The 23402-nt window shown below is 38.9% G+C and overlaps 1 protein-coding gene and 1 long non-coding RNA gene across 3 annotated transcripts in view; one reads left to right on the top strand and one right to left on the bottom strand.

Annotated features, from left to right (window-relative positions):
- The window catches only part of LOC140533517 (uncharacterized), a 47151-nt gene extending 43749 nt beyond the window's left edge, over positions 1–3402 (bottom strand). The window contains exon 1 of the long non-coding RNA XR_011976947.1: positions 3249–3402. This is a non-coding gene — a long non-coding RNA (uncharacterized lncRNA). The remainder of the gene's footprint in view (positions 1–3248) is intronic.
- The window catches only part of CAMK1D (calcium/calmodulin dependent protein kinase ID), a 494068-nt gene that overhangs the window by 305140 nt on the left and 165526 nt on the right, over positions 1–23402 (top strand). Inside the window, exons 1-2 of one of the 2 annotated variants that reach the window (XM_072653309.1) lie at positions 4009–12789; positions 13383–13457. In XM_072653309.1, coding sequence (XP_072509410.1) covers positions 13450–13457 — 8 coding nt within the window. In that variant the 5' untranslated portion in view covers positions 4009–12789; positions 13383–13449. Of the gene's footprint in view, positions 1–4008; positions 12790–13382; positions 13458–23402 lie in introns of those variants that run through there. The other variant, XM_072653308.1, reaches the window with a different exon arrangement.

Genomic DNA, 23402 nt, shown 5'->3' with positions numbered 1-23402 from the left:
TATACTTTTGCAAATGACTTTCTAGAGCCAACTACATGTATATAGTCACCCAATTGTCTATATCTTTATTGTTGTTGACTATAAAAATGCATTTGATTCAGCAGAGAAAAAAGATACTTACAAGGCTTTCTGGGAATAGTATGTCTCCCAAGTGTATGTTAAAATCATACAAGCCTCCTTGAAAGATATAACAGTGAATTTTATTTGACCCCCTGATTATAAATATCAAGTGAAGGCAAAAGAGATCTATGCTCATCAAAGAGGTTTGCTCATCTCATAGAAGATGTCCTGATAAGAGCCCAGGTTAAAAAGGCATGATCAAAGATAATAGTGAAGTCTTCCAGATGTCCCTATTTGTAAATGACATTAATTTTTTCTCATCAAGCCCCATAAACTGCAAAATCCACCAAAGGAGATAGAGGCAGCTAGGTAGCTCAGTGAATAGGGCACTGGGCTTGGAGTCAGGAGGACCTGAGTTAAAAATCCAGCTTCAGATACTTACTAGTTGTGTGACCCTGGACAAGTCACTTAATATCTGTTTGCCTTAATCCATTGGAAAAAGAAATTGCAAACCACTCTGGTATCTTTGCCAAGAAAACCCTATACAGTGTCAGGAAGAGTGGGACACAACTGAACCACTGAACAAGAACTAAATGAGATATCAAATGGAATTTGGCAAAGTTTCCTATAAAAAAATCAAATCCTTATTGTTCAGATGCTGATATTCAAAATCACAGAGCCCTTAGTGCTGGACCATCATTATTTCCATCTTTGATTAAACACTGTTGGTTGATAGTGATCTGGGCCCAAAACTGAGTTGAAAGAGAAGAGCACAACTGGATTGTACTCGAGAAATCTTGTGTATTCTTAGAACACAAGTTTTTTCCTGGAACAAAGGTCTGTCTTGTTAACATAACATTTTTCTGGTGCTAATATGTTGCTTTGAAGCCTAGAATTCTAAATTCACCAAAGAACTGAGGTTATAGGTCACCCAAAAACCATAGAGAGAGACATGGCATAAGAGATGTGGCTTTAGCATTTTGCCACTGACAAAGTGCAAAGGATAAGTGGCATAAAGATGACTGTCAAAGAGATATATAACCAGAAAAGTATGACCAATTGTGTGTTGATAGAAAGTGGTAATTGATGGGTTTCCTATACAGTACTAAAAGATACAGAAGAAGGCCCTTGGCTTCTTGGGGGGCTCTACTGTGTGCCACTTATGGAAGGGCATAGAGAAAAGTCACACAGGATAAGAAGGCATGGATGGCCTGCAATCTGTGCTATTGAAGGGAGCATCCACTTAGGTGAAATCATAATTCCATCCGTGTATCAAAGAGTAAGCATATGGCATAGACCAGAATTCAGCAAGACCAGCAATCACATCTATTATGTACACCAATTCCTCTTCTGTGCCATGCTCAGATCAAAATGTCCCAAGAGACTGACCAGTTTTTTTCTGGTTCTTTTTTTTAAAAAAAAATTCCTCATGTTTCTCTGAAGAAGTAGTCTAGAAAATCTCTGAAATTCTGCTATAAGAAATGACTCCTAATCAATATCTTATTTCAGATGAGGAAAAGTCAACCATTTCTGGCAGGGCTTCTATAACTCCATTTGCAGAATTATAAAACCTTCCCAACCACAAAGCAAATGTCTATATTTTTTTTCTCACATTCTGATCATGTTCTTAGAAATATTTTACAGTGTCATTATATTGTCTTGGAAGATAGGTTGTGGAAGAAAATATGAAGGCTCTCTCCTTCTGGTCTTCAATTCAGTGTAGATTAAACTTATCTGACAAAAATATCTGGCTGGGTTGGTCTCTGAGTATCCCCCCTCTCTCTTAATGGACTTCTAGGAAAATAAATCTACAGTATCCCCAGTATTCCTAGACTGAATTAAATATCCATCCTAACCTCAAGTAGATTCAGTTACATTTAAATCTGGTCTAGTACTTCCTCTGAACTAAAAATGATTCGGATCTGGTCTACACTTCTTGTACCACTGTAACCAAAGTAGATCTTATAACCTTATCCAGAGCTATACTGGTCATTATGTGGAACTTGTCTTATGAAAGAGAGGAATGTGTTGGGTTGTTGACAGGTGGGGGAAAATTTTTCAGTAAAAATAGCTGTCTACCATGTTGAAATCTACTTGATGTTTGACTAACAAATATACTCTGTGTCACCAAAGAACATTATTTCTATAAGCAAAGTTCCTAAAAAACAGACCAATATTGCACAGGGCATTGAACATTGGTAGCAATAAAAACCCTTGCTTGAGTGTTCTTATCACTTCTAGCATGCTTCATTCTTGGTCTCACTTTTCCCTCTGCCTTTCTTTCTTTTCAGTCATCTCATTTTTCAAATGGCAATGATACAATGTGCTGTCTAACCCCTTGTCATATGTTATGAGAACTTTTTAAAGAAATAGTTTTCCTTGGGGGACAAGGTATAATTTTAAAAATCACACTAGCATTTATTATCATAGTAAACTGAACATTTCTCACAAGAAAGAAATACAAACATGTTGTGCCTAATCTTTAAGAAAGAAAAAAAGATTTTTACTTTTCATTATTGTAATTTGGTTGATCTAGAGAACACAGCATTTTCCACCTTTGAGGCTTCCCATTGATTGCAGTGCCATCTGCTGGTAGGAAGAAAGGCGATTAGAGACTGATGGGTTCCAGTCACGACAGCTCTTACTAAACCCAAGATCTGGGAAGAATTGTATTGGTCATCCAGTCAGATTCCCTCATTTGTGAGATAAGGAAACTGAGGAACAGGTGGATAAGTAGCTGTGGATGCTGCAAAAGACTGTCCTTGGCCGTCAACTCTTTGCTATTCCCCTTGGCAGTCTCATTTACTCCTTTTATTTCAAAGTGTTTCTGTGCAGATGGCTTTCAAATCTGTACCTTTAACTCAGTCTCTCCCTGGGGCTCTATACCCACATATTCAAATATCTGCTGAACATCTGCCTTTGGATGTCCCATTGGGACACCAAACTTACCACATTCAAAACTAAACTTGTCAACTTTTCTCAACTTGCAAATTTCTTGTTTCTGAAGATGTTACCGTTCTCCTCTCAGTCCCCTAAGCTTCAGACTGCAAAGCATTTTTGACTTCTTCACTTTCTTTGTCTAATCAACTATAAATTCTGTTTGTTCTACCTCCATGATATATCTTGCTCCTTGTCTCTCTTCCATTCACAATACCACCATCCTAGGTCAGACACTTATCATTTCTTACCTGGATTATTGTTGCAACCTCCATTTGTCTCCTTACTTCTAGCCCCACTTCCTCCAACTCATCTTTAATTTAATTGATAGGGTAGTCTTCCTAAGGCCAATACTGAGCCACCAAGTCAGAGCCTCACACTCATTTGCTGTAAGTGCTGGACTTATTTATCATATTAAGGAACAGTATTTAAGGGACAAAGAACATATGGGCCCTGCCTACCTCATTATCTTGTTTTGGTCATGCCTTCTGAACCCAGACACCGACAACTCTCTGACAATAGAAAGTTGAGCATTAACTAAAGGGTATATGAAGGGTATGAGTATGTTGCCATATGTTACCAACAAGAATTGTTCATGAGAAACAGCATAAAATTGTCATCAAGAGATGTATGGGCAGAATAGGAGTTAGAAAGGGCAGGTAGAGAAAAATGAGGCATTTCATAGGCATTCATATGCTCCCTTGGTATTCAAGCAATGCTGACAGAATTGGAGAACAACCCCCAAGGTTCTGGTGGCAAATTTATGAGAATCAAGGACAAAAGGTACACAGGATCCATGGGTATGGATATGTTGTGATCTGTGTTATTTAGAGGGAGTATCCATGTGGAGTTTTATGCCCTCTTCTCTCCTTCAACACTGCCACCACTCTGATATGGGTCCCCATCACCTCACACCTGGACTATTGTAGTAGCTTGCTAGCTATTCTCCAAGCCCAAAGTCTCTCCTCATTCTGGTGCATCCTCCCCTCAGCTGTCAGTGATCTTCCTAAAACACACATCTGACCATACCACCCCCATCTGCAGTAAACCCCAGTGGTTCCCTGTTACTCCCCTCCACATTTTGTGATTCAGAAATTCCTGCCCTTCTTCACACATGACATTCAATCTCCCAGTGGAACATTACAATTTCTGCTCCATGTCTAGAATTCTCTCCTTATTCTTTTCTACCTCCTGGCTATCCTGGCTTCTTTCAAGTCACAGCTAATGTCCTACCCTCTGAAAGAAATTTTTCCCAAGCCCGCTTCATTCTGGTGCCTTCCCTCTGTTGATTATTTCCAATTTATTGTGTCTATGGCTTACCTGTGTGCAGTTGTTTTCATTTTGTCTCACCCATTAGCTTTGAGATCCTTGAGGGGGAGGGACCGCTTTTTGCTTTCCTTTTATCCTCAGCTCTTAGAATAGTGCCCAGTACAAAGTAGGTATTAATAAATGTTTGTTGACTTGATTATTATAATGTTTATCTAGGACTGATTTGTTTTTACTATGGAGCATTATGATTTTAAAGTACGGATTAAAAAGAAGAAACAAAAGAAGTAATAATGCAGCTTAGACAGAAATTTTTCTCGTCCAATTACTCCACAGTGTAGCCCCAAGTGGTTTGGCTACTGCTGGTCTATCATTCATAATAGATGAATGATCATGTGCTTCTCTCTAAATCTTCTCCCATATGGAAAACTTTTATTCTTCATGACTCTGAAAATCTAATTTTGGCATCTTTTGTGTTTTTTAAATAAGACTGTGTGGAAGTGCACAAGCTAATGTAATTTTGCTATGAAGCAGGAAAACTCCATATGGTTCTACATTAGGTGTGAAATAGTGTTGTCAGGTGCCTTGTAGGTAGGGATTGTATTGAACTGATGAGAAAAAGGATCAGAGCAGAGACAGAAAAAGTGGGTAGAAGTTATGGAGAGGAGTATTTCTGTTCAAGAGATGGAGATTGCTATAGAATTGTTAGATGATTGTTATTAATTCCTGTTTATTACAGTATAATCATTCATGACTATTAATAAATTATTATCTAATTATCAGAACCTTCTAAAAATAGAATGGATTGCCTCAGAGAGTAGTGAGTTCTTTATCTCTTTAGGTCTTCAAGTGGATATTACAGATAGAATTCGTAAATTTTTTTTTGCTAGCATTTGCACTAAATGAGCTGTTATGAGGTTATTTCCAACCCCACAATCCTATTATTTTACACCAACTTGTCTTGTTGGAAAGTCACTCATTTATTCAGTATTGATTAAGTAATTATATGCAGACAACTGTGTCTGATTAAAAAAAAAGCTGAGCTAGGATTTAGACCCCATCTTCACTGAGCCTAGAGTTTAATAAGGGGATAAAGCACAAACATAGAACTATAATATGCACTATAACCTGCTAAGTGCATTACAGTAGGGCAGGACAAAGTGCTGAATGAAGTTTGGGGATAAGGAATATGGTAGTTTTTATCCAGAATGGAATCAGAAAAGGTTTCCTAGAAGAGGTAGGTAGAGTAGGCTGTTTAAGGGTAGGTGTGAATTCAACAGGGAAAGAGGATGAGGATGTTCCAGGCTCAGGGAACAACTGAGAAGAATTGAGGAGGTGGTATGTTCAAGGGGCTAGAGAGTAGTCTAGCTTAGCAGTAATGTAGGCTGATTGTAACTTTAGACAAATTGTAAAGAGCCTTGAATGACAGGAAATGCTCCTTGTAGAAGGTGGAGAAGACTTTTGAGCTGAGGGGTAGTCTGAGCAGACCCATGCAGAAGGATGGATTGAAGGGAGAAGAGTGACCCTTTGGAACCTATGGTAGTCATCCAACTACGTGGTAATGAAGGTCCGTGTCAGAGGGCCGAGTATAACTGTGGGAGTCTCCCTAGTAGATGATGTTATGGGGCACCTAAATGATCCTTTTGTCATTGTTGAGCTAGGAATAAGTCTGTGCATATCACATATTCAATTCCATAAATATTTATTATTCACCTAGTATATGCCAGCTACTGTGCTAAGAGCTGGATGTACAAATACAGAAATGAAACGGTCTCTGTGCTCAGTGTTTACCATGGGATAGTTGGCACAATGGACAGAGTACTGGACTTGGAGTCAGGAAAACATGAATTCAAATCTTACCTCGGACACTGACTTGTGACTCTTGGCAAATATTGTAGGCTCTCTGAGCCTTACTTTCTTCATCTGTGAAATGGAGATGATAATAACAGCACTTCCCTCACAGGGTTGTTTTGAGGATCAAATGAGAGAACATGATAATTGTTATGACGCTCTACTTGGAGGGAGATGAAGAGGATAACACAGAGCAGTAAATGAAAAAATAGATATCAAATAATTTTCTAGGAAAGAGAGTCCCTTCTGTCTAGAGGAAGAAAGAAAGGTCTCTTGAGGTGACTGGAATAAGCCAAAGGGAAGAAAAATATCAAGAAAAGTAGACGAGGAGAGAGAACATTCCAGGAATGGAAGGAGGGACAGTTTGTGCAAAGACAGAGAAGTTGGAGTTACAGTAGAATGACATGGGTGAGAATAGGACAGGTTCTAGTTTGGTTAAAAGAAAGGGAGTAAGTGGGAATGATTCTGGAGAGACAGGTCAGAGTCAGATTGTCAGAAGGTTTAAGTTCCAGACAGAGGGGTTTGCATTTTATCCTAGAGGTGCTAAAGCTTCTTAATTAGGGATGTGACACAGGGAGGAAACAAGTGAGGAAAGGAAGAAGGGAGGAAGAAAAGAAGAGAGAAAGGTAGGGAAGACAGAAGGAAGGAAGGAGAGGAAAAGAGGAAGGAAGGAAATAAGCATGTTCCAGGTACTGTATTAAGCACTTTATAAACATTATCTCATTTGATCCTCACAATGACCCTGGGAAGTAGGTGCTATGATTATCCCCATTTTACAGATGAAGAACTTGAAGTAGATAGTGGTTAAGAGAGTTGTACAGTCACATGACTAGTAAGTATAAATTCCTCTGTCTTAAGAATATCAGTGTGACAACTGTGTGGAGGAGGCATTGGAGTGACTAGAGGTAGGGAGATGTATCAGGAAGACATTATAGTAATTCAGGAGAGTGGTGAGGAGGGGCCAAACTACCATGATGGCTAATTGAGTGAAAAGAAGGGGAGAGAAGTGAGAAAAGTCTGGAGATGGAATAGGCCAGCCTTGACAACTAGTATGAGGTGAGGTGAGGGAGAGAAAGGAGTCATGCATGTCTCTGAGCTTGCCAACCTTGGAAGGATAGGGTGTGGGTTTGGGGGGAAAGGTGGCAAGTTCTATCTTGGACATGTCAAGTCTGAGATGCTCATGGGAAGGACAGATGAAGATGTCCAGTAAATGGGACCAGAGTATAGGAAAGAACTGAGGGATGGCTATGTAACTTTGGAAGTCATGGGCATTGAGATAACAGCTGAATCCATGGAAGTTAATGGGATCCTAGAGAGTGCAGAGGATAGAGTTGGGGGCATACCCACTCTTAGTGGGCAGAAACTGGAGGATTCCAGGTTTTTCCAAAATCATTCTGATTGTCCTTTCTTTTAGCATGACAGTATTCCATCACAACTATATACCACAGCTTGTCTAGCCATTCCCCAGTTGAATGGCATCCCTTCAATTTTGAGGAGGAGATTTGAGGATTGTTATGAGAATAAAGAAGTTTGCTATAGTGGGTCTCATACAAGTAGGAGGTGAGGTACTCCGCAGATGGGCAAGTAAGAAAAGATGGTTTGAGGAGAGAGGAGGTTTGGAATAATCACTGTGCAGAAAGTGATAAAGTCAGGTCAGAACACAAGGTTTGCTATGCAGCAGTAAGTGCAATTAAAGAACATAAAAGAGTAAAAAACTCGGTTGTCCTGGTTGCTTGGTTTTTTGCAGCAACATTTAGCAGTGCATGAATAAGTAAGAAGAAGGTGGATGGTGGGAGTAGTTTGGAGTTGGGGTTTAGAAAGTCAGGACTGATTATAGGACAATGGGGCAAAGGATTGAGGGGATAGCTAAGAATACATGGTTGAACTGGAACATAGAGTCAAGACAAGTGAAAGAAAGGAAAAGTAGGGAAACATAGTGTTGACAAAGACTAGATTTTGGAGGGTGATATGTGTCATATGAATATAGTGTCCTATACATGTGGTCAAGGTCAAGGACTCAATTCTCCCAAGTATGGTCCTAAAACTTTAAAACCACTTAGATTTCTCCTAGAAGAATTACCTCATTGGAGCCATGGCGCCTCTAAAGGTTTGACCTCTGGTCCTGAAGGCTACATGCCATTTTTGCCCCAAGTGAAGAATGAGCTTGAAGGGACTAGAGGAGAGGCCTACCTACAAGCAGGTGTGGGAGGATTTTGACTGTACTCTTTTCTGATTAGGAAAAAGTGAGGAAAGCAAAGACCCCTGTCATCAACCACTATGAGCAAGTCAGCCAAATAAATCAGCCTGCTTGAGTGCTATGTTTTGACACTGTATTCTTCTTAGTACCTTTTCCCTTGCATGATACCCCAGTCTGATTGGAATCGCATATTTTAAATATGATCTATTTTTTAAGAGAAGGAATTCATTTGATTGTGTGTAAAATCCCCGGAGAATATAACACTTTTCCTAGGCATAAGGAACCATTTGTCAGAATTTTGGAGCATTTTCTTAAATAGTTCACTGTGTTACCGGGTAGGAAGCTTATTTTGACACATAGGATGTTTTCCCATACCAACATAGAAAAAGGATTTCATAGTAATGACATTGAGAGGGACTCCAGTCCTGATCTCTTTCCTCTTCTATAGGCCTAGCCTTTCTCCTCAGGGCTGTGTTTTTCAAACTGGGGAACATGCCCCGGAGAAGGGCCTGGGGGAGTTCTCCCCAAACATCTGGGCACCAGATGGAGGGTAGCAAAACCTCTTCTCTCCGTGACCCTGTCAACAGGATCAGGATTGCCCTTGTCTCTTCTTAGCCACCATCTGCTTCCCCAGCTACCCCTCCCTGCTAAGCACCTTATCCTAATCTGCCCCTTCCTGATTAAACTCAATTCTGCTCCTTGACCTCATGCATTCTACTCTCTGCCTGAAGACACAGCACCAGCAAGATGTGCACCTCTGTGAAATCAAGAAAAGAGATAGCTTTTGCTATCCTCTTCTGATCAACGTATCGATTCCACCGTATTCTGTCTTTCTGATGAGCTGCAAAGGGTCAGAGATGAGAGAATCTGGAGACTCCTGAGACTTAGACCCAACCATGCAGCCTAGATCCTGGCACTGTGGGAAAGATTGGCTTAGAGGGAGAGGATGCATCAGGGTCCTGGGCTGTGCATTTGGTGATGACTTTTTAAAAATGATGTCATTTTCATGGATTCCTGGCCTTGGCACAGGGTCTCTCCTTTTGGCTGTCAGTGACCATGCAGGGCATTCTCTGCATCCAAACAATCTGCTTTTTGGCTTTAGGCTTTTAGCTTTTCTTTCCTTCCCTCCCCTGTGCTTTTCCAGGGTAAGAATTGAAGGTGATTTTAATTTTACAGGTTTAACAAACATTTAGTAAACACCAATTTACATTCAAGCCTCTGTGCTTGTCTTTATAAACATATGCTGTACACACAGGCAGAAGCTAATGCTTTTTTTTGCCTGCTGAGCCTGGGCACTTTACCAAGTGAAATTAAGATTAAATGCCATTTTCAGTGTCCTAAAGGTGCCCTTAGTGACATGGTGATGATGCTTCCTTTTGTGTCCATTTTGCAGAAGTCAGATTTTTGCCTCACTCGAAAAAATTCTCTTAGTAGGAAAGGCTGTGGCTTGAAACATCCATTGAGAAGTTACTATGTGCTTTGAGAAAAGGGAGATGGTCCCTGCTCTCAAAGTACTGACACCCTAATTAGGGAGACAACATAAAAAAAGAAAGATGAGCTGCAGGGCAGATGCAAAGAGTTGGAAGTCCTAAGGGTAGAGAGAGCAGCAAGGCAGGTGGTAGGGCCAAGAAGTACTTCAGTCATATCGGTAGGACTTAGAGGACATTAGGATGCAGTGATAGGGCAAAAGACAATGTGTCCTCTGCCTCAGCAGACTGTTTCTGAGCAGCCAGGGCCAGGTGAAGGAGCGGGGAAAGGGAAGGGTCCCTTCCTCCTTTTGCTGCTTCCAAGCAGTCCATGATTGGTTCGATCCTCAGGGTTGTAGCAGTATGAGTGTCCAGACTTTTCCTCTCTGCACACATCTGACGTCCCTTTTCTCTTTGCTTCACAAATTGTCCACTGAAAGTCCTATGCCCATGAAATCTTTCTGTTAGCTCCTGTGCCAATTTCAAATATTCTTTCTTCAGCTGAGCATGAGATAGTAATCTGTGTGTTAGAGCAACCCCTTGTCCAATGACCCCCATTTCTAACTCACTGTACTTCCCCCCATCTTGTTTTTTAAGACAAAGTAAAATATCAACGTGGGGTAGCTCAGTGGTTCAGTGGATAGAGCACCAAACCTGGAGTCAGGAAGATTTGAGTCCAAATCCAGCCTCAGACACTTACTAGCTGTATGACCCTGAGCAATTTGTCTCAGTTTCTCATCTGTAAAATGGGGACCCACTAGAGAAAGAAATGGCAAATCAGTCCATTATCTTTGCCAAGAAAACCCCATGGACTTTGTCCATGGGATCACATATCGGCTAAACAACAAACCAAGCCACCAGTGTGCTGGATTATAATTGATTCATTTAAATATTCACTAACAACTAGTCACATTTTTCGAGCACTTTTCAGTTGAAAAAGTGCTTTCTTTATGACGCCCAGAGGCTTATAGCAGTTGAATAGTTTGCTCATGACTTCATAAAGAACACACACCTTGTAAATAGGGATGTGCTTGTAAACATTTAATAATTGACTTTCTCCCCACAAAATTGTATGCACAATATACTTTTAAGTTTAATATTCAATATTAATATTCTCCTCATCACTTGAATTCTGGAAATAAAAAAGACCATAATGCAAGCCCTAATTTATAGTGCTTGCTTATTTCTGAAGTATAAATATTCACAATGAAAAATTAACAACCAGCTCTTATAAGTCAAGAAGAGTGGGCTCTAGCATACCCTGCAATAATTGCTAACAGGAGATTCAAAAACAAGGACACGATTCTTGCCTTAAGGAAGAGGAAAGGTATGTACACACAAAAAATAATGCAAATTAGACTATGGTAAGAGTGTAAGGGGAGTGCAAATTGCAAATGAGATCAGATGAGAGGGAAGAAGGTCACTTCTGGCTGGTGTCATATGTAATATCCAAGGAGCATTTGATCTGAGCCTTAAAGTGGGGGCAAGATTCCAACATTCAGAAATGGGGAAGGGATTCCAGACACAGGAAAAGCTAGGAAGTTGGGATAGCACAGGACTTGAGGAATAACTAATCTAGTTCTTCTGGAATATGAGTAATAAGGTATGGAAAGGTGTCAGATGAAGGTGGAAAGGTAAGTTGGAACCAGATTGTGGAACACATTCAAAGTCGTCCTAAGTAGTTTGACCTTTATTTGGTGTGGAATGGGGACTCTGGACTCTCCCTTTTTTTCCCCACTGACTCCTAGGGCAAAGTAACGCCTGTCAACCTGGTGAATTTGCAGCTGGTTCATTCAATCATTTGAATAATTGTTGGGTGTGAACTCGCAAGGAGATCTCTAGTGGAATACCATTTGCTTTGCCTATACCTCTGCCCTGTTACTCTTTGTTTTCAACCACTTGAATAAAATCTAGGGCACAGTTAGGTGACATGAGAATGGAATAACCAGTAAAACTGAGGATATAATCAAGATCTAAAATGCTTCTGATAGGTTTGAAACCTCAGCCCATTGGACCAGTCTGAACAAGATGAACCATAACAGGAATAAATATAAAGTGTGTGTGATATGTAGATTAAAAATCTCATTTGTTCAAGTATGATACACAATAAAAATTCTGATCTAGCACCAGGTAAAAAAAGACCTGGGGTTTTATTTTACCACAGGGTCAGAATGAGCTAACAGTATGATGCAGGTTGTTAAAAACAAGACGAACAAACAAAAAAGGCACACTTAATGGTCTCAGATGTATTATTAGAAATGTGGTGGCCCAGGCTCAAGAAGTCAGGTAGGCATTCCCTTGCACCTCCCAAGACTGTCTGGAATCTGGGCGTAAAATTAACTAATATTTCCTGGTTTACTCACTGACTCATTTTGTTGGATCAATATGATGTTTTTTCTGATATTACTGATATAATTCTTCCTCTGGTGTCTCACAGTAAGCCTTCTGAAATCAATCTGATGATGAATGAGATCCGCATTTCCTAGTAGATGCTGGTGAAAGGTGAATTGAATATAATTCCCACTGTATCAGCCTATCAGCAAATTGCATTAACTAGGAAAACTGGCGCCAACAATCCCCCAAAATGCCACACATTGATTTCATCTTAATTCTTTTGGGCTGTGCATGGATGCACAGTAATTTATTGGACCATGTGATTCTAGAGGAGAAAAAAGAGGCAGGGAGAGGCTGCTCTCACATTTAGGAAAATTGCCTCCATTTCCCCTAATTAAATAATATAGTGTTCTTGCTGTTAAACAGCAGCAGCCTTTAGTGAGGACGCACATCAGCTGAATGCAGCTGAAACTGCAGAGCGGTAAAATCCCAAGGGAGAGGATTTTCCGTGAACAATTAATTAGCACATTGGCTAATGAAATGATTCTTTTCTGGAAAGCTCAGGCTTTAAATAATCACTGGGCTTTAAGGTTCGGAGCTCAAATGGCTTTTAGGAGGGGTTTCTCTTCGTCTGTAAGCCCCCTCAAATTTTGTTTGTGTATCCTGCAGCCTGGCACAGTAAGTGGTGGATGGGGGCCCAAGGAGATACTTGATAGATATGATGAGTCACCATAGGGACCCACCAAGGGCAGCCAGGGAGGTCTCTTTTTCCTAGTCTGGTGCCTGGTAGGATAGATTGTTTTCTGCGTCATGGTGCTAATGGTATGTGGACTTAGGTTTATGAATCCCCTTCCTCCCCTATGTCTCTCCTCTGTGCTGCCCCATTTCCCCAGTCCCGATGCCTGAATATGTCTAGGGTCATTGAAATAGATTAGTACAATTCTGGGAGAAAGAATAAACTTAAGATGGTGTACAATTTGATTTATTTCACAGAATTAATAGGGTTGTAAAAACCATGTAGGTTACTCCCTCCCCTTCATTTTACAGATAAGGAAACTGAGACCCAGAAAGCTTTAAAGATCTAACCACGATCACACAAGTTTTAAGCGGCAAAGCCAGGATTCAAGCGAATGAACTTATTAAGTGCCAACTATTCTTAGTTGCTAGTAATAGAATTGTGTTTTTCCCTTTTAATATGGAATTTTGTTCGTTTAAAATTTAATGACAAGTTGCTCTAATCTTTGTCTTTCTCTCTGTTTTTTAATTTTTAGAATTAAACATGAAAATATTGTTGCTCTGGAAGATATTTATGAAAGTCCAAACCACTTATACTTGGTTATGCAGCTGTAAGTACAATATTCAATATTGCATTCATAGTAAAAGACTTTAGGAATGCTCTGACATTTTGATCAATCAACTGTTGCGGAGTGACTTCGTTGAGAGCATGTTTATATATAATTCATAGCATTTAAAGCTTCTGTGGAGATACTGCTTTGTCTTATTTTAGAAAGAAATCTTTCTGTTATGTTTGTTTTTAAGGTTGTTGGGAGGAAGGGAACACACGAGACTATCATGGCATTTTATTGATCCTTTTCCATCTACTCTTCCCTGAGATTAAGTCCCCCTTGGATAAATGGAGAATGCACATCTGTACTGAGAAAGTAGTAAGTGGAGTGAATCCATAGCCCTCCCATTACATACTTCTGCTTTACAGATAGAATAGAAATTATCAGGCAGTAGGTAGAAGTAGAAGAGGGAAAGAAAGACCTGAGAAGGCAAGAATGAAATGAAATATCTAGAACAAAGAGCAGGTTTTGAAATTCTTGTGTGAAATTAAGATCTACATCCTACAAAAGCTTTCCTAAAAATGATGCATCTTGGTCAACTGGAGCATCCTGGTATCATTATGGGAGATAAGTAATAATAGAAAATATGTACTATAGAAAAAAGCTTTCTCATTATGTACTCAGGGAATTCTTGAGGATGGTATTCTGCAAATGGCTGTAAGAAAAGGCCTTGTTAATTTCAGATGATCAATTTAGGCACCATCATCTGGTATGGATCGTTCAGTTCCTGAATTTCTATGACTTTTTAGAATAATTAATATTAAGGGCATGTACTTTTATCAATGTATTTTTTCCATACAGTTGTTTGCAATTTAACTTGGGAGGATATAGGTAGAAACAGATGCTTAGTAAAGCTTTTTTCCCCATTTCTCATTATCATTTTAAGGACATGTTTTAGGTCTTTGTATTAAAATACTTGACAGGGAAAAACACCTGAATGGAAATGAATAAATTGGGATTTTTTGACATTTAAAGGTGGAATGAAAGTTCTGTGATTTGGTGCTATATTAAATTCTTGTAAATATGGAGATTTTATTTAGGAATGAGGATGGCTCACTCTGACTTTAAGGTTCTCATAGAAGAAACAAATAAACGAGATGCTAGAATTAAGGCAATAAGAAAGATCATTTCATGGGAGACTTGGTAGACTGCTGTACTTGAAGTTTGAAACACAGGTTCAAATTCTGACACACATACTCCCTAGCTATGTGACCCTGGGAAATTTGATTCGTTTTCCACAGTGGTAAAATGTGGAGGTTGGACTCAATGAATTTGTGACCCTATGATTCCCTCAGTAGTCAATGAGTACAAGAAAAAGTTGGCCATGTAGATCAGGGGTTCATAACTTGGGGACCCCATAATCCAAAGGAGTTCAGTGATAGATTTGATGGTGGTGGGAACTATTAACTGAAAATTGCACCTTTATTTTCACTAACATCTCCCTGAAATTTAGCATTTTATTCAATTACAATTTTAAAAAAACATTATTTTGAGAAGAGGTCTATAAACTCTTATCTGACTGCTAAAGGGTCAATGTTACAAAAAAGTTAAAATCTCTAGTACAGATAATTGAATCTTGTGTAGGCAGCATCTTTTGGAAAAGACAATAAAAAGCCCCTCCAAAAACAACATGCTTGGAAATATGGCTCTGGAATAGAAAATGAAATAGGCAAAAAGCTTAGGCAGTTTGAGTGTCTTTGACATGGCTACAGAGTTAGTTTATGTCATAATGCAATTTGAATCCAGAACTCAACTCCAAGAATATCCATTCCCTTTTCCAGCACACCATCCTGTTTCTTGTTTCTCCATTTTTTCCTATGGGATACAATCCAAACAGCTACCATATCTTTCTCCTTTGAGTCCTCCATTATCAGACATTTTTTTCTTATTTACCTACCAAGTAAAACCTCAATTATTTACACTCCATGTTTATTCAAATACAGTTTGGGTTGGCATTTACCTCCGATCAATGTATGAAAATTGTTTGCCAGGCAAATTAATAGTATAAATCAGATGGGAGGAAGGTAGTGTTTAAGTTTCTCAAGATAGACTATTTTCAGCTAAGAGGCATAGATGGAATGCTAGGAAGTCCTGAGTTCAGATTTGTCCTCAAACATTTAGGAGCTGTGGGAACCTGGGCAAGTCACTTAAGCCTATTTGCCTCATCTATAAAATAGCTCACTATAACAGTATCTACCTTACAAGGTTGCGGTGAGGATCAAATGAGATATATGCAAAGCATGTTGCAAACTTTAAATGTTAGCTATTATTTTTATTACATTTCAACCAGCATTTTATAAGTATCTACTTACATATAATTCATAATTATGCTAGATAATAGCCTTTTCATATATATGTATATATACATATGTATATACATATGTATGTGTATATACACATATACATATATATATATATATATATATATATGCACACAGAAGTAGCCAGTGGAGAGAGTGCTGAACCCTGGAGTAAGGAAAACCTGAGTACAAATCCAACCTCAGACTAGTTGTGTGACCCTGGGCAAACCACTTAACCACAGTTTGCCTCAGTTTACTCAACTATAAAATGGGGACATTAATAACACTGACTTCCCAGGGTTATTGTGATGATCAAATGAGATAATATTTGCAAAGCACTTTGCAAGCCCTAAAACACTATAATATGCTAGCTATTATTGTTGTCATTAATTATTATTATTAATTAAAAGAGGTTCCTCAAAATGCTTCTTCTTGGCCTCAGTTTATCAGCCCAGATCTGGTTATTCAATGTATTAGAATGCAATAAAAATAGAATTTATAGCATCTTTTAATGTAGACTTTTTGTTCACTCAGAGAGGTCAATCAATCCTCTTCTTCCCCTCCTTCCCTCCCTCCCTCCTCACCTCCCCCCACCCCACTTTTTTTATGTTATGCTCCTGCAGTTTCTGTGAATTACTGATATGAGAATCACTAAAGTAAGTAAGGCTCCCTAATGCCCATATTCACCATGCCTCTTAGAAGACATGGAGGCAGCAAATTGGGTAGATATTCTCTTTTCTTATTGATCAGCTTTCATGGTATTTACTACTTTCTTCCAAGCCTGATCTCAGTTTCCTACTAAATCTCCCTGGCTCCAGGGCAGGTGTCTGTCTCCTTTTGTGGAAGGCATTAGGAAGACCCAGGTTTCCAAATCATAACAGTAAATTTAAATTACATTCTGGGGACTTGCCTTTCACAATATTTGTGTCTGGGATGTTTGGGTTTCCTAGGAAACATCTCTTGGATACTGACGCTCAGAACTATTGTGTGGAACTTAGCCCTCCTCCCCTATTACATTTTAAAATTTCTATTAAGTAGTTTGTGTTACAGAGGCTGTTTTGTGTTGCTGAAAACCCAGAGGCTGTTATTTCTATTTTTAAGTGTTTTTCATTTTGATCTGTGATTTTGCCATATCAGTTTTCTAATTTTTGTTAACAGTACCCCTTTATTATCAACATAATCAGCTCATGATTTTGGAGTCAGAAGGGTCCTCAGAGATCATGTCGTTCAGCACTCCCCTAATTTTGCAAGTAAGATAACTGCTTCCTAGAAGAGGCAAGTTACTGGCCTCATTTCTTGTAGAGAGGATTTGAAATCCTCTCTTTGGTACTACTGTATCACCAGGCATTACAAATGACAAGATCTGTTGTTGTTAATGATAGCTAGCATTTTATAGGGTTTTTTATAGTGCATTACAAATATTATTTCATTTTTATCCTCAAAACAACTCCAGGAGCTAGGTGTACTATTATTATCTCTGTTTTATAGATGAGGAAACTGAGGCAAACAGCATTTAAGTGGCCTGCCCAGTGCTACATAGGTAGCATCTCAGGCTAGATTTGAACTCAGAATTTCCAGGATCCAGATTTAGTGCTCTATCCACTAAGCCATCTAGTTGTTTTTCTTGGTTGTGATTAGATGTAGTGGTAGAGTGTGTGTGTATGTATGTGAATTTGTGTGCACACGCAGGTATGTTTTATGAATTATATACTGTTATAACTGAAAGTGACCTTAGGGATCATATAATATTTATAAAATGTTTTGATAATTATATTTTGGTATAATTGGTTTCCTTTCTAATCTTATGCATTTTATTTTATGCATTTAAAAACATTATTCTGAGAAAGAAACCAGAGGTTTTTTCAGATTGCCAACAGATCCATGACACAAAAAGAGGCTAAGACCCCCTGATGGTGTAAACCCCTCCCCACCATGTTACAGGTCAGGCAAGCGAGGCATTTGGCTCATGATCAAACAGATAATAAGCAATAGATTTAAACCTAGGTATGCCCAGTCCTTCTTGGCCTGACTCCAGAGCATTCTGTTTCTGATGTGTTTAGAGAAAATGCGATGGGTTTATTTCATATCTTAATTTCTGGGCATACTAGATGCTAAATTTGAAGATGCTGAGTATCAAATAATATAATTTTGATTACATTATATCCTAAATTTTGAGATGCTGCTAATAAAATAATATGCTTTTGTTCACAATATTACATTTTTAAAAAACTGATTATATTTTAGGGAGAAAGATGTTAGTCTTTTGATATGAATAATAGGTTTTACCCAGAAAATGACAAGAAAGATTGAAAATCAGGGTGAGAACTGAGTACAACTAGGTAAAAAATGGAATAGAAAAGCATGATCATTACTATATTGTAGTGATTCTTAGAGATTAGTTAAGTGGTTTGCCCTTAACCATAAAGGTAATAACTTAAGAGTCTTTTAACTCCTGATTCCGCTTTCCACATGACCTACATTGTTGAGGGAATTCCTTTTGAAGTACTGAGGTGATTAAAGGAACTTCAAGACTCTTGCAGCTTTTTCACAAGGCCCGCAGCTTGCTAAATATAATATCAATGTTTTAATCTGACTTTCAAGGTCTCCCACATTCTTGCTACCCTTCCAACCCAATTTACATATTGCAAGTTTATGAAAAACCTTGCTAAATAATATCTGATGTGCCATCTCAGTGTGTCAAAGGGGAGCTGAGTTGAATGACTTAGAATTCGTTCATGGCGTCCTAGCCCAGAGCCTCATACTGCAGATATAAGTTGAATAAAATAAATAAATGTATTCATTTTTGCGAGTATTACAATTTGGTACTTTGTGCATGCCTCCTGGTGAAATCAACATAAATATATTAAGGTATATTTTTAATATTTCTGTCATTTCTAGAGGCCACTAACATTTGAACAACCAGTTCAACATAGAAAAATCCTTTTTTTTAAAATTGTGTCAGGAATGGAAGAGAAGTGAATGTTTAAGCAGCTTCCAAAAGCAAATGTGGCTCATCTACTCCGCAGGCTTGTTATGCCAGAGGTTGTTTTCGAATAGTTCTCTGTATGTGGGGGGTTGCTGGTGCAGCTTTCCTGTTGCTATTATATTTATAAATCATACAATGTGTTCCCAGAGCCAGTTTTAATTAGAGCACACATTTCTACTCCCAGTGGAAAGCATTTTGCAAGTAACTAAGCTTGGTAATAGAGGGGAAAGGGATGTTTCTAAATAAGATACTATAAATGCATTTACATATAAATTAGTCATTTTGTATTGTATAATAAAAGAAGGGAGGAAGAGAATATGCATTTGCATTGCATCTACTCTGTGCCATGCACTGGGCTAAGGTATTGTGGTATAGCGTAAAGACAACTGGACTTGGAACCAGAAAACCAGGGTTTTAGTTGACATTTCACAGCTCAAAATCTTTATTTCTTCCTCTGTAAAATGAAAATTATAGAACTTTGAAAGTCTAAGTTCTGTGGACCTCTGAGACCTAGCTGCTCTGCTCTGTATGGATCCATATGTGACCATGGGCAAATCACTTAACCTCTCTGATCATCAGTTTTCTCATCTGTAAAATGGGAATAATCTTCTATGCTTTATCTTCTTCACAAGCTTGTTAGGTGAGGAAAATGTAAACTGTCAAGTTTTATGTCACGGTGACTCATAATCTAAGTCCTGCACATCCATGACAATGCTGGTACAATTGTGTCATGTTCAAAGGTTGAGTGCTTGGTACATACTGTTAATTCTTCTGCTGTGGGAAAGACTCCTCTGCTAACCCCAACCTCAGTGAATTAAGAAGGCAAGAAAGATAAAGAAGAGTGAATCTATTGGCAAACTAATCCTATATTTCTAAGAAATAGACACAGTGGCAGAAGATATCAAGTTTCTTTTATGAATTTAGTAGTTCCAGGAAATTCTACAGCCACCACATCCATGTTCTGTTTTATGTACAGATTGATTTATTTGAGATTTTTTCAGTGAACAAAAAAGGCTTTTTTTTTTTGTTGAGGTGGAATCGAGGGTATGGAATATGAATATTTAGGTAAAACCTATGTGCATCATTTAAAAGACTTGAAAACATATTACAAAACAAACTAAAAACACGTAGAAAATATCAAAAAGAAATCAGATACACAAAATGAAATACCAAGAATGGTTCTTCATGTCTCCAAGTCTGTATAGGAAGACTTCTGGATCTCTTAGGAAGCCCACCATAGTGATGGTGAATGGGATATTTCAGAAAATCAGGGAAAATGACTTGTCTCCCTGACTTTAGTCTCTCCCCTTTTCCATTTCTCCTCCACACTACTGCCAGAGCAATTTTCCTAACATATAAATCCAATTACATTGTCTCTCAGCTCAAAAACCTTCAGCTTTTTCACAAGTCCTGCTGCTTGTTAAATACAATATCAATGTTTTAATCTGGCTTTCAAAGTCTTCCACATTCTAGCTCCAAGCTACCTTTCCAACCCAATTTACATATTACTCTCCTTAACTCGTTCCATTCCAGTTGGGACTACGTGGCACATCCTGGTCTTGCCTGGCCCTTTCTAGCCACTGTAACTTTGTGCACTGACAGGCCCCATACCTAGAATAGTCTTCCCATTGAAATCCTTTCCTACCTTTCAGTTGGACAAATTCAGCTGAATCAGCATTTATTAAGTCACTACAATATACAGAACAATAATTGTGAATTCTGGCACCTGAAGGGAATTCACTTGAATAGGAGTGGGGAGGGGGTAGAAGGTGTGGAGATTAGAACCATGCCTATATATGTCTGAGATAAACTACAGACAGAGTCCATGGAAGTTGAGGAACCTCTAGCCTTGGAATTAGAGTATTTGAAGGGAGTGGGAGTCATTGTGATAAAGAAATCTGTGGACCAGGCACTAAGTATGCTGGCAAGGTGAAGAGAGACCTGAAAATGCAGTAGCCGCAAGGATTTGAGGCTACTAGATGCTGCAGTGGAGAGTGTTGGGCTTGGAGTCAGGAAGACCTGAGCTCAAATCCAGCCCCAGATATTTACTATTTGTGTGAATTTGGGTTATTTACTTAACATCTATTTGCCTCAGTGTCCTTCTCTGTAAAATGGGGATGAGTATAGCACCTACCTCCCAGGTTTCTTGTGAGGATCCAGTGAGATAATATTTGTAAAGCACTTACCATAGTGCCTGGAACCTAATAGGCACTATATAAGTGCTAGCTATAACTATAACTGTTATTATTGTTGTTATTAAAGGAAGAAAGGTGGTTTCTAAATAATAGTGGCAGAAAGAAGGTTTTAAAGTAGTACTGAATGAGAGTAGGGAGCATGTCAACTCTTCTTCCTGGCCCTGTATTCCAAGGAGTGGGTGTGAAAAAACAGCCAGCCTTCCAGAGGGTGACAAAAGATGTGATGTCTTCAAGTAAAAGGTTTTGGTGAGCTCCAGAAGATAGAAGGAATGTAAGCAGAGAGATATAAAACCAGGGGGGAGTTTCTTAACACTAACTTGGAGTACATAACACTAACAAAAAGGAGCATAGGAAATGACTAAAAGGTCTAGGAGTGAATTTAATGTTGTAGGAGTGGCCAGCACATAGCTCCTTCACCCCTGATCCTTCTATGATTCCCCCATGCTGATCCTATCTACATTGTGGTTCAGAAATCTGCTGGTGATCCAATTGGCCTGGAATGTTGTCTTTGTGAAAAGAAATCCTGTGAAATGGGGCTGGTAATACAAACTGAAGACAGATTAGAATGACCGTAAGTGCCAAGTCAAGGAGTGAATATCTAAAATCAATGAATTTAGAGAAGGTTTTGGGGAAGCTGTGATGTGGACAGACCTGAGGCTTAGTTTGATAGATGTGTAGAGGAAGAGACTGGATATGGGAGGAACAGTTAGGAGTCTAGGTGAGGGGTGATGAGGACATGAATGAGGGTGGTGGTGATGGGACCATAGAGGAGAAATATTACACTGAACGATATGGAGGAAGAACTAGCGGGACTTGGCAGGTGACTAGATAAAGGAGATTGAAAAATCAAAGGCAGCCCAGGCTTCAAACCTGTATAATTGGGAAGATGAGGTACCAACAGAGAAATTATAGTTTCAAGAAGAGTTAAAGTTAGGGGAAAAGATTTTCTTTGGCCATGTTGAATTTGAGGTTCTGGTTGGGTGTGAGGCTCGTGTTCAGAGAAGATATTAAAGATTTTGATATTGAGATTTGAAAATCATATTTTTAGAGATCATAACAAAGCCTTTGGAAGCAGAAACAACCACCAATGGAGAAAGTCCAGAGACAGAAAAGAAGGCAGCCTGAGAAAAGCGTGGGAGATGCTATATTTCAGTTACTGAAGTGCTGAATTATGTTGTATTAATCTGTAGACATGTCTTATTCCCTTTATTAGAGTTGGTGTTGTTGTTTAGTCATATTTGACTCTTGGCAAAGATACTTGCTGTGGTTTGCCATTTCCTCCTCCAGCTCATTTTACAGATGAGGAAACTGAGGCAAACAGAATTAAGTGATATACTCAGGGTCACACAACTATTAAGTGTGAGACTGGATTTGAACTCATGTCTTCCTGACTCTGGGTCAGATCCACTATCCACTGCATCACCTACCTGCCTCTCTACTGAAGTATAAGTTCTTCAAAGACAAGGATCATGTCTTAATTATTTTATCCTTGTGTCTCTAGTACCTAGTATAGTGCATTGAAAACAATAACAGTAAAAATAGTAAGCAAGTCAGTTCATTTATTGCTCTGATTTTTTTTCCTTTTGGAAAGCATTCAGATATACCTGTACAAACCCTGTCCTCCGGCCAAATGAATTTCATTGTCTTTTATATGCCCTTTAAATTCTTGCCCCTGAGCCTTTGTCTTTGCTCTTCCCCCAGGAAGGCTCTCTTTCTCCTTTTTATTTCTCCTTTCATTTTTCTTTTGCTTTGAGGTTCACCTAAAATCCCTCTTTCTTCTGGGACATCTTCTCCAAACTCTCTAGCCTGCAACAACCTCTCTCCTCTCTAGTCATTCTCTGGACTGCTCATAAAGGCATGGAGAATTTTTTTAAGTTGGAAGGGACCTTAAAGGTCATCTTGTTCATCCTTCATTTTAAAAATGGTGAAATTGAGGCCCAGGGAAATAAACAGAATAGTCCAAAGTTACACAGTCGGTCATTCCTAGAACCTGACTCTCATGACTGTCAATTCCATGTGACGTCTACTCATTTAGCACTTAAATGGCATCGAATATTCTTATATCGATTTTTACATATACAATAATCTTTCCAACAATAATATAGCTTCAAAAGCTGTATCTTGAGGATAATGACCATGCCAAAAATCTTCTCTTCTTCCTAGCACCCAGGAAAAACACTGCCTTCGATATTTTTTCAAAATTACAACTCTGATTTCCTTGATGTAATATTCTTCCAATAAGGAAACTCCCTTTATCAAGGCTGAGCAGCACCTGCTTTCTTATTCATGGTCTTTGAGATTTGCCTGAGTCCTTGCCCAGCCTCAGCCAGTAAATGTAGTCTTCCTGACTGGGAGGCAAGTTGCGTCTCATCATATACACAGAAGTTATTAAATAACTGCTTGTTGAAAATGGCAGAGCTAATGTTGGATATCAGAGGCATGTAACTGCATGGAAGACTGGAGA

This window comes from Notamacropus eugenii, chromosome 3, assembly GCF_028372415.1.
Source record: "Notamacropus eugenii isolate mMacEug1 chromosome 3, mMacEug1.pri_v2, whole genome shotgun sequence".
In the NCBI taxonomy this organism is placed as follows: Eukaryota; Metazoa; Chordata; class Mammalia; order Diprotodontia; family Macropodidae; genus Notamacropus; species Notamacropus eugenii.
This window is presented reverse-complemented; position numbering and strand designations above follow the sequence as displayed.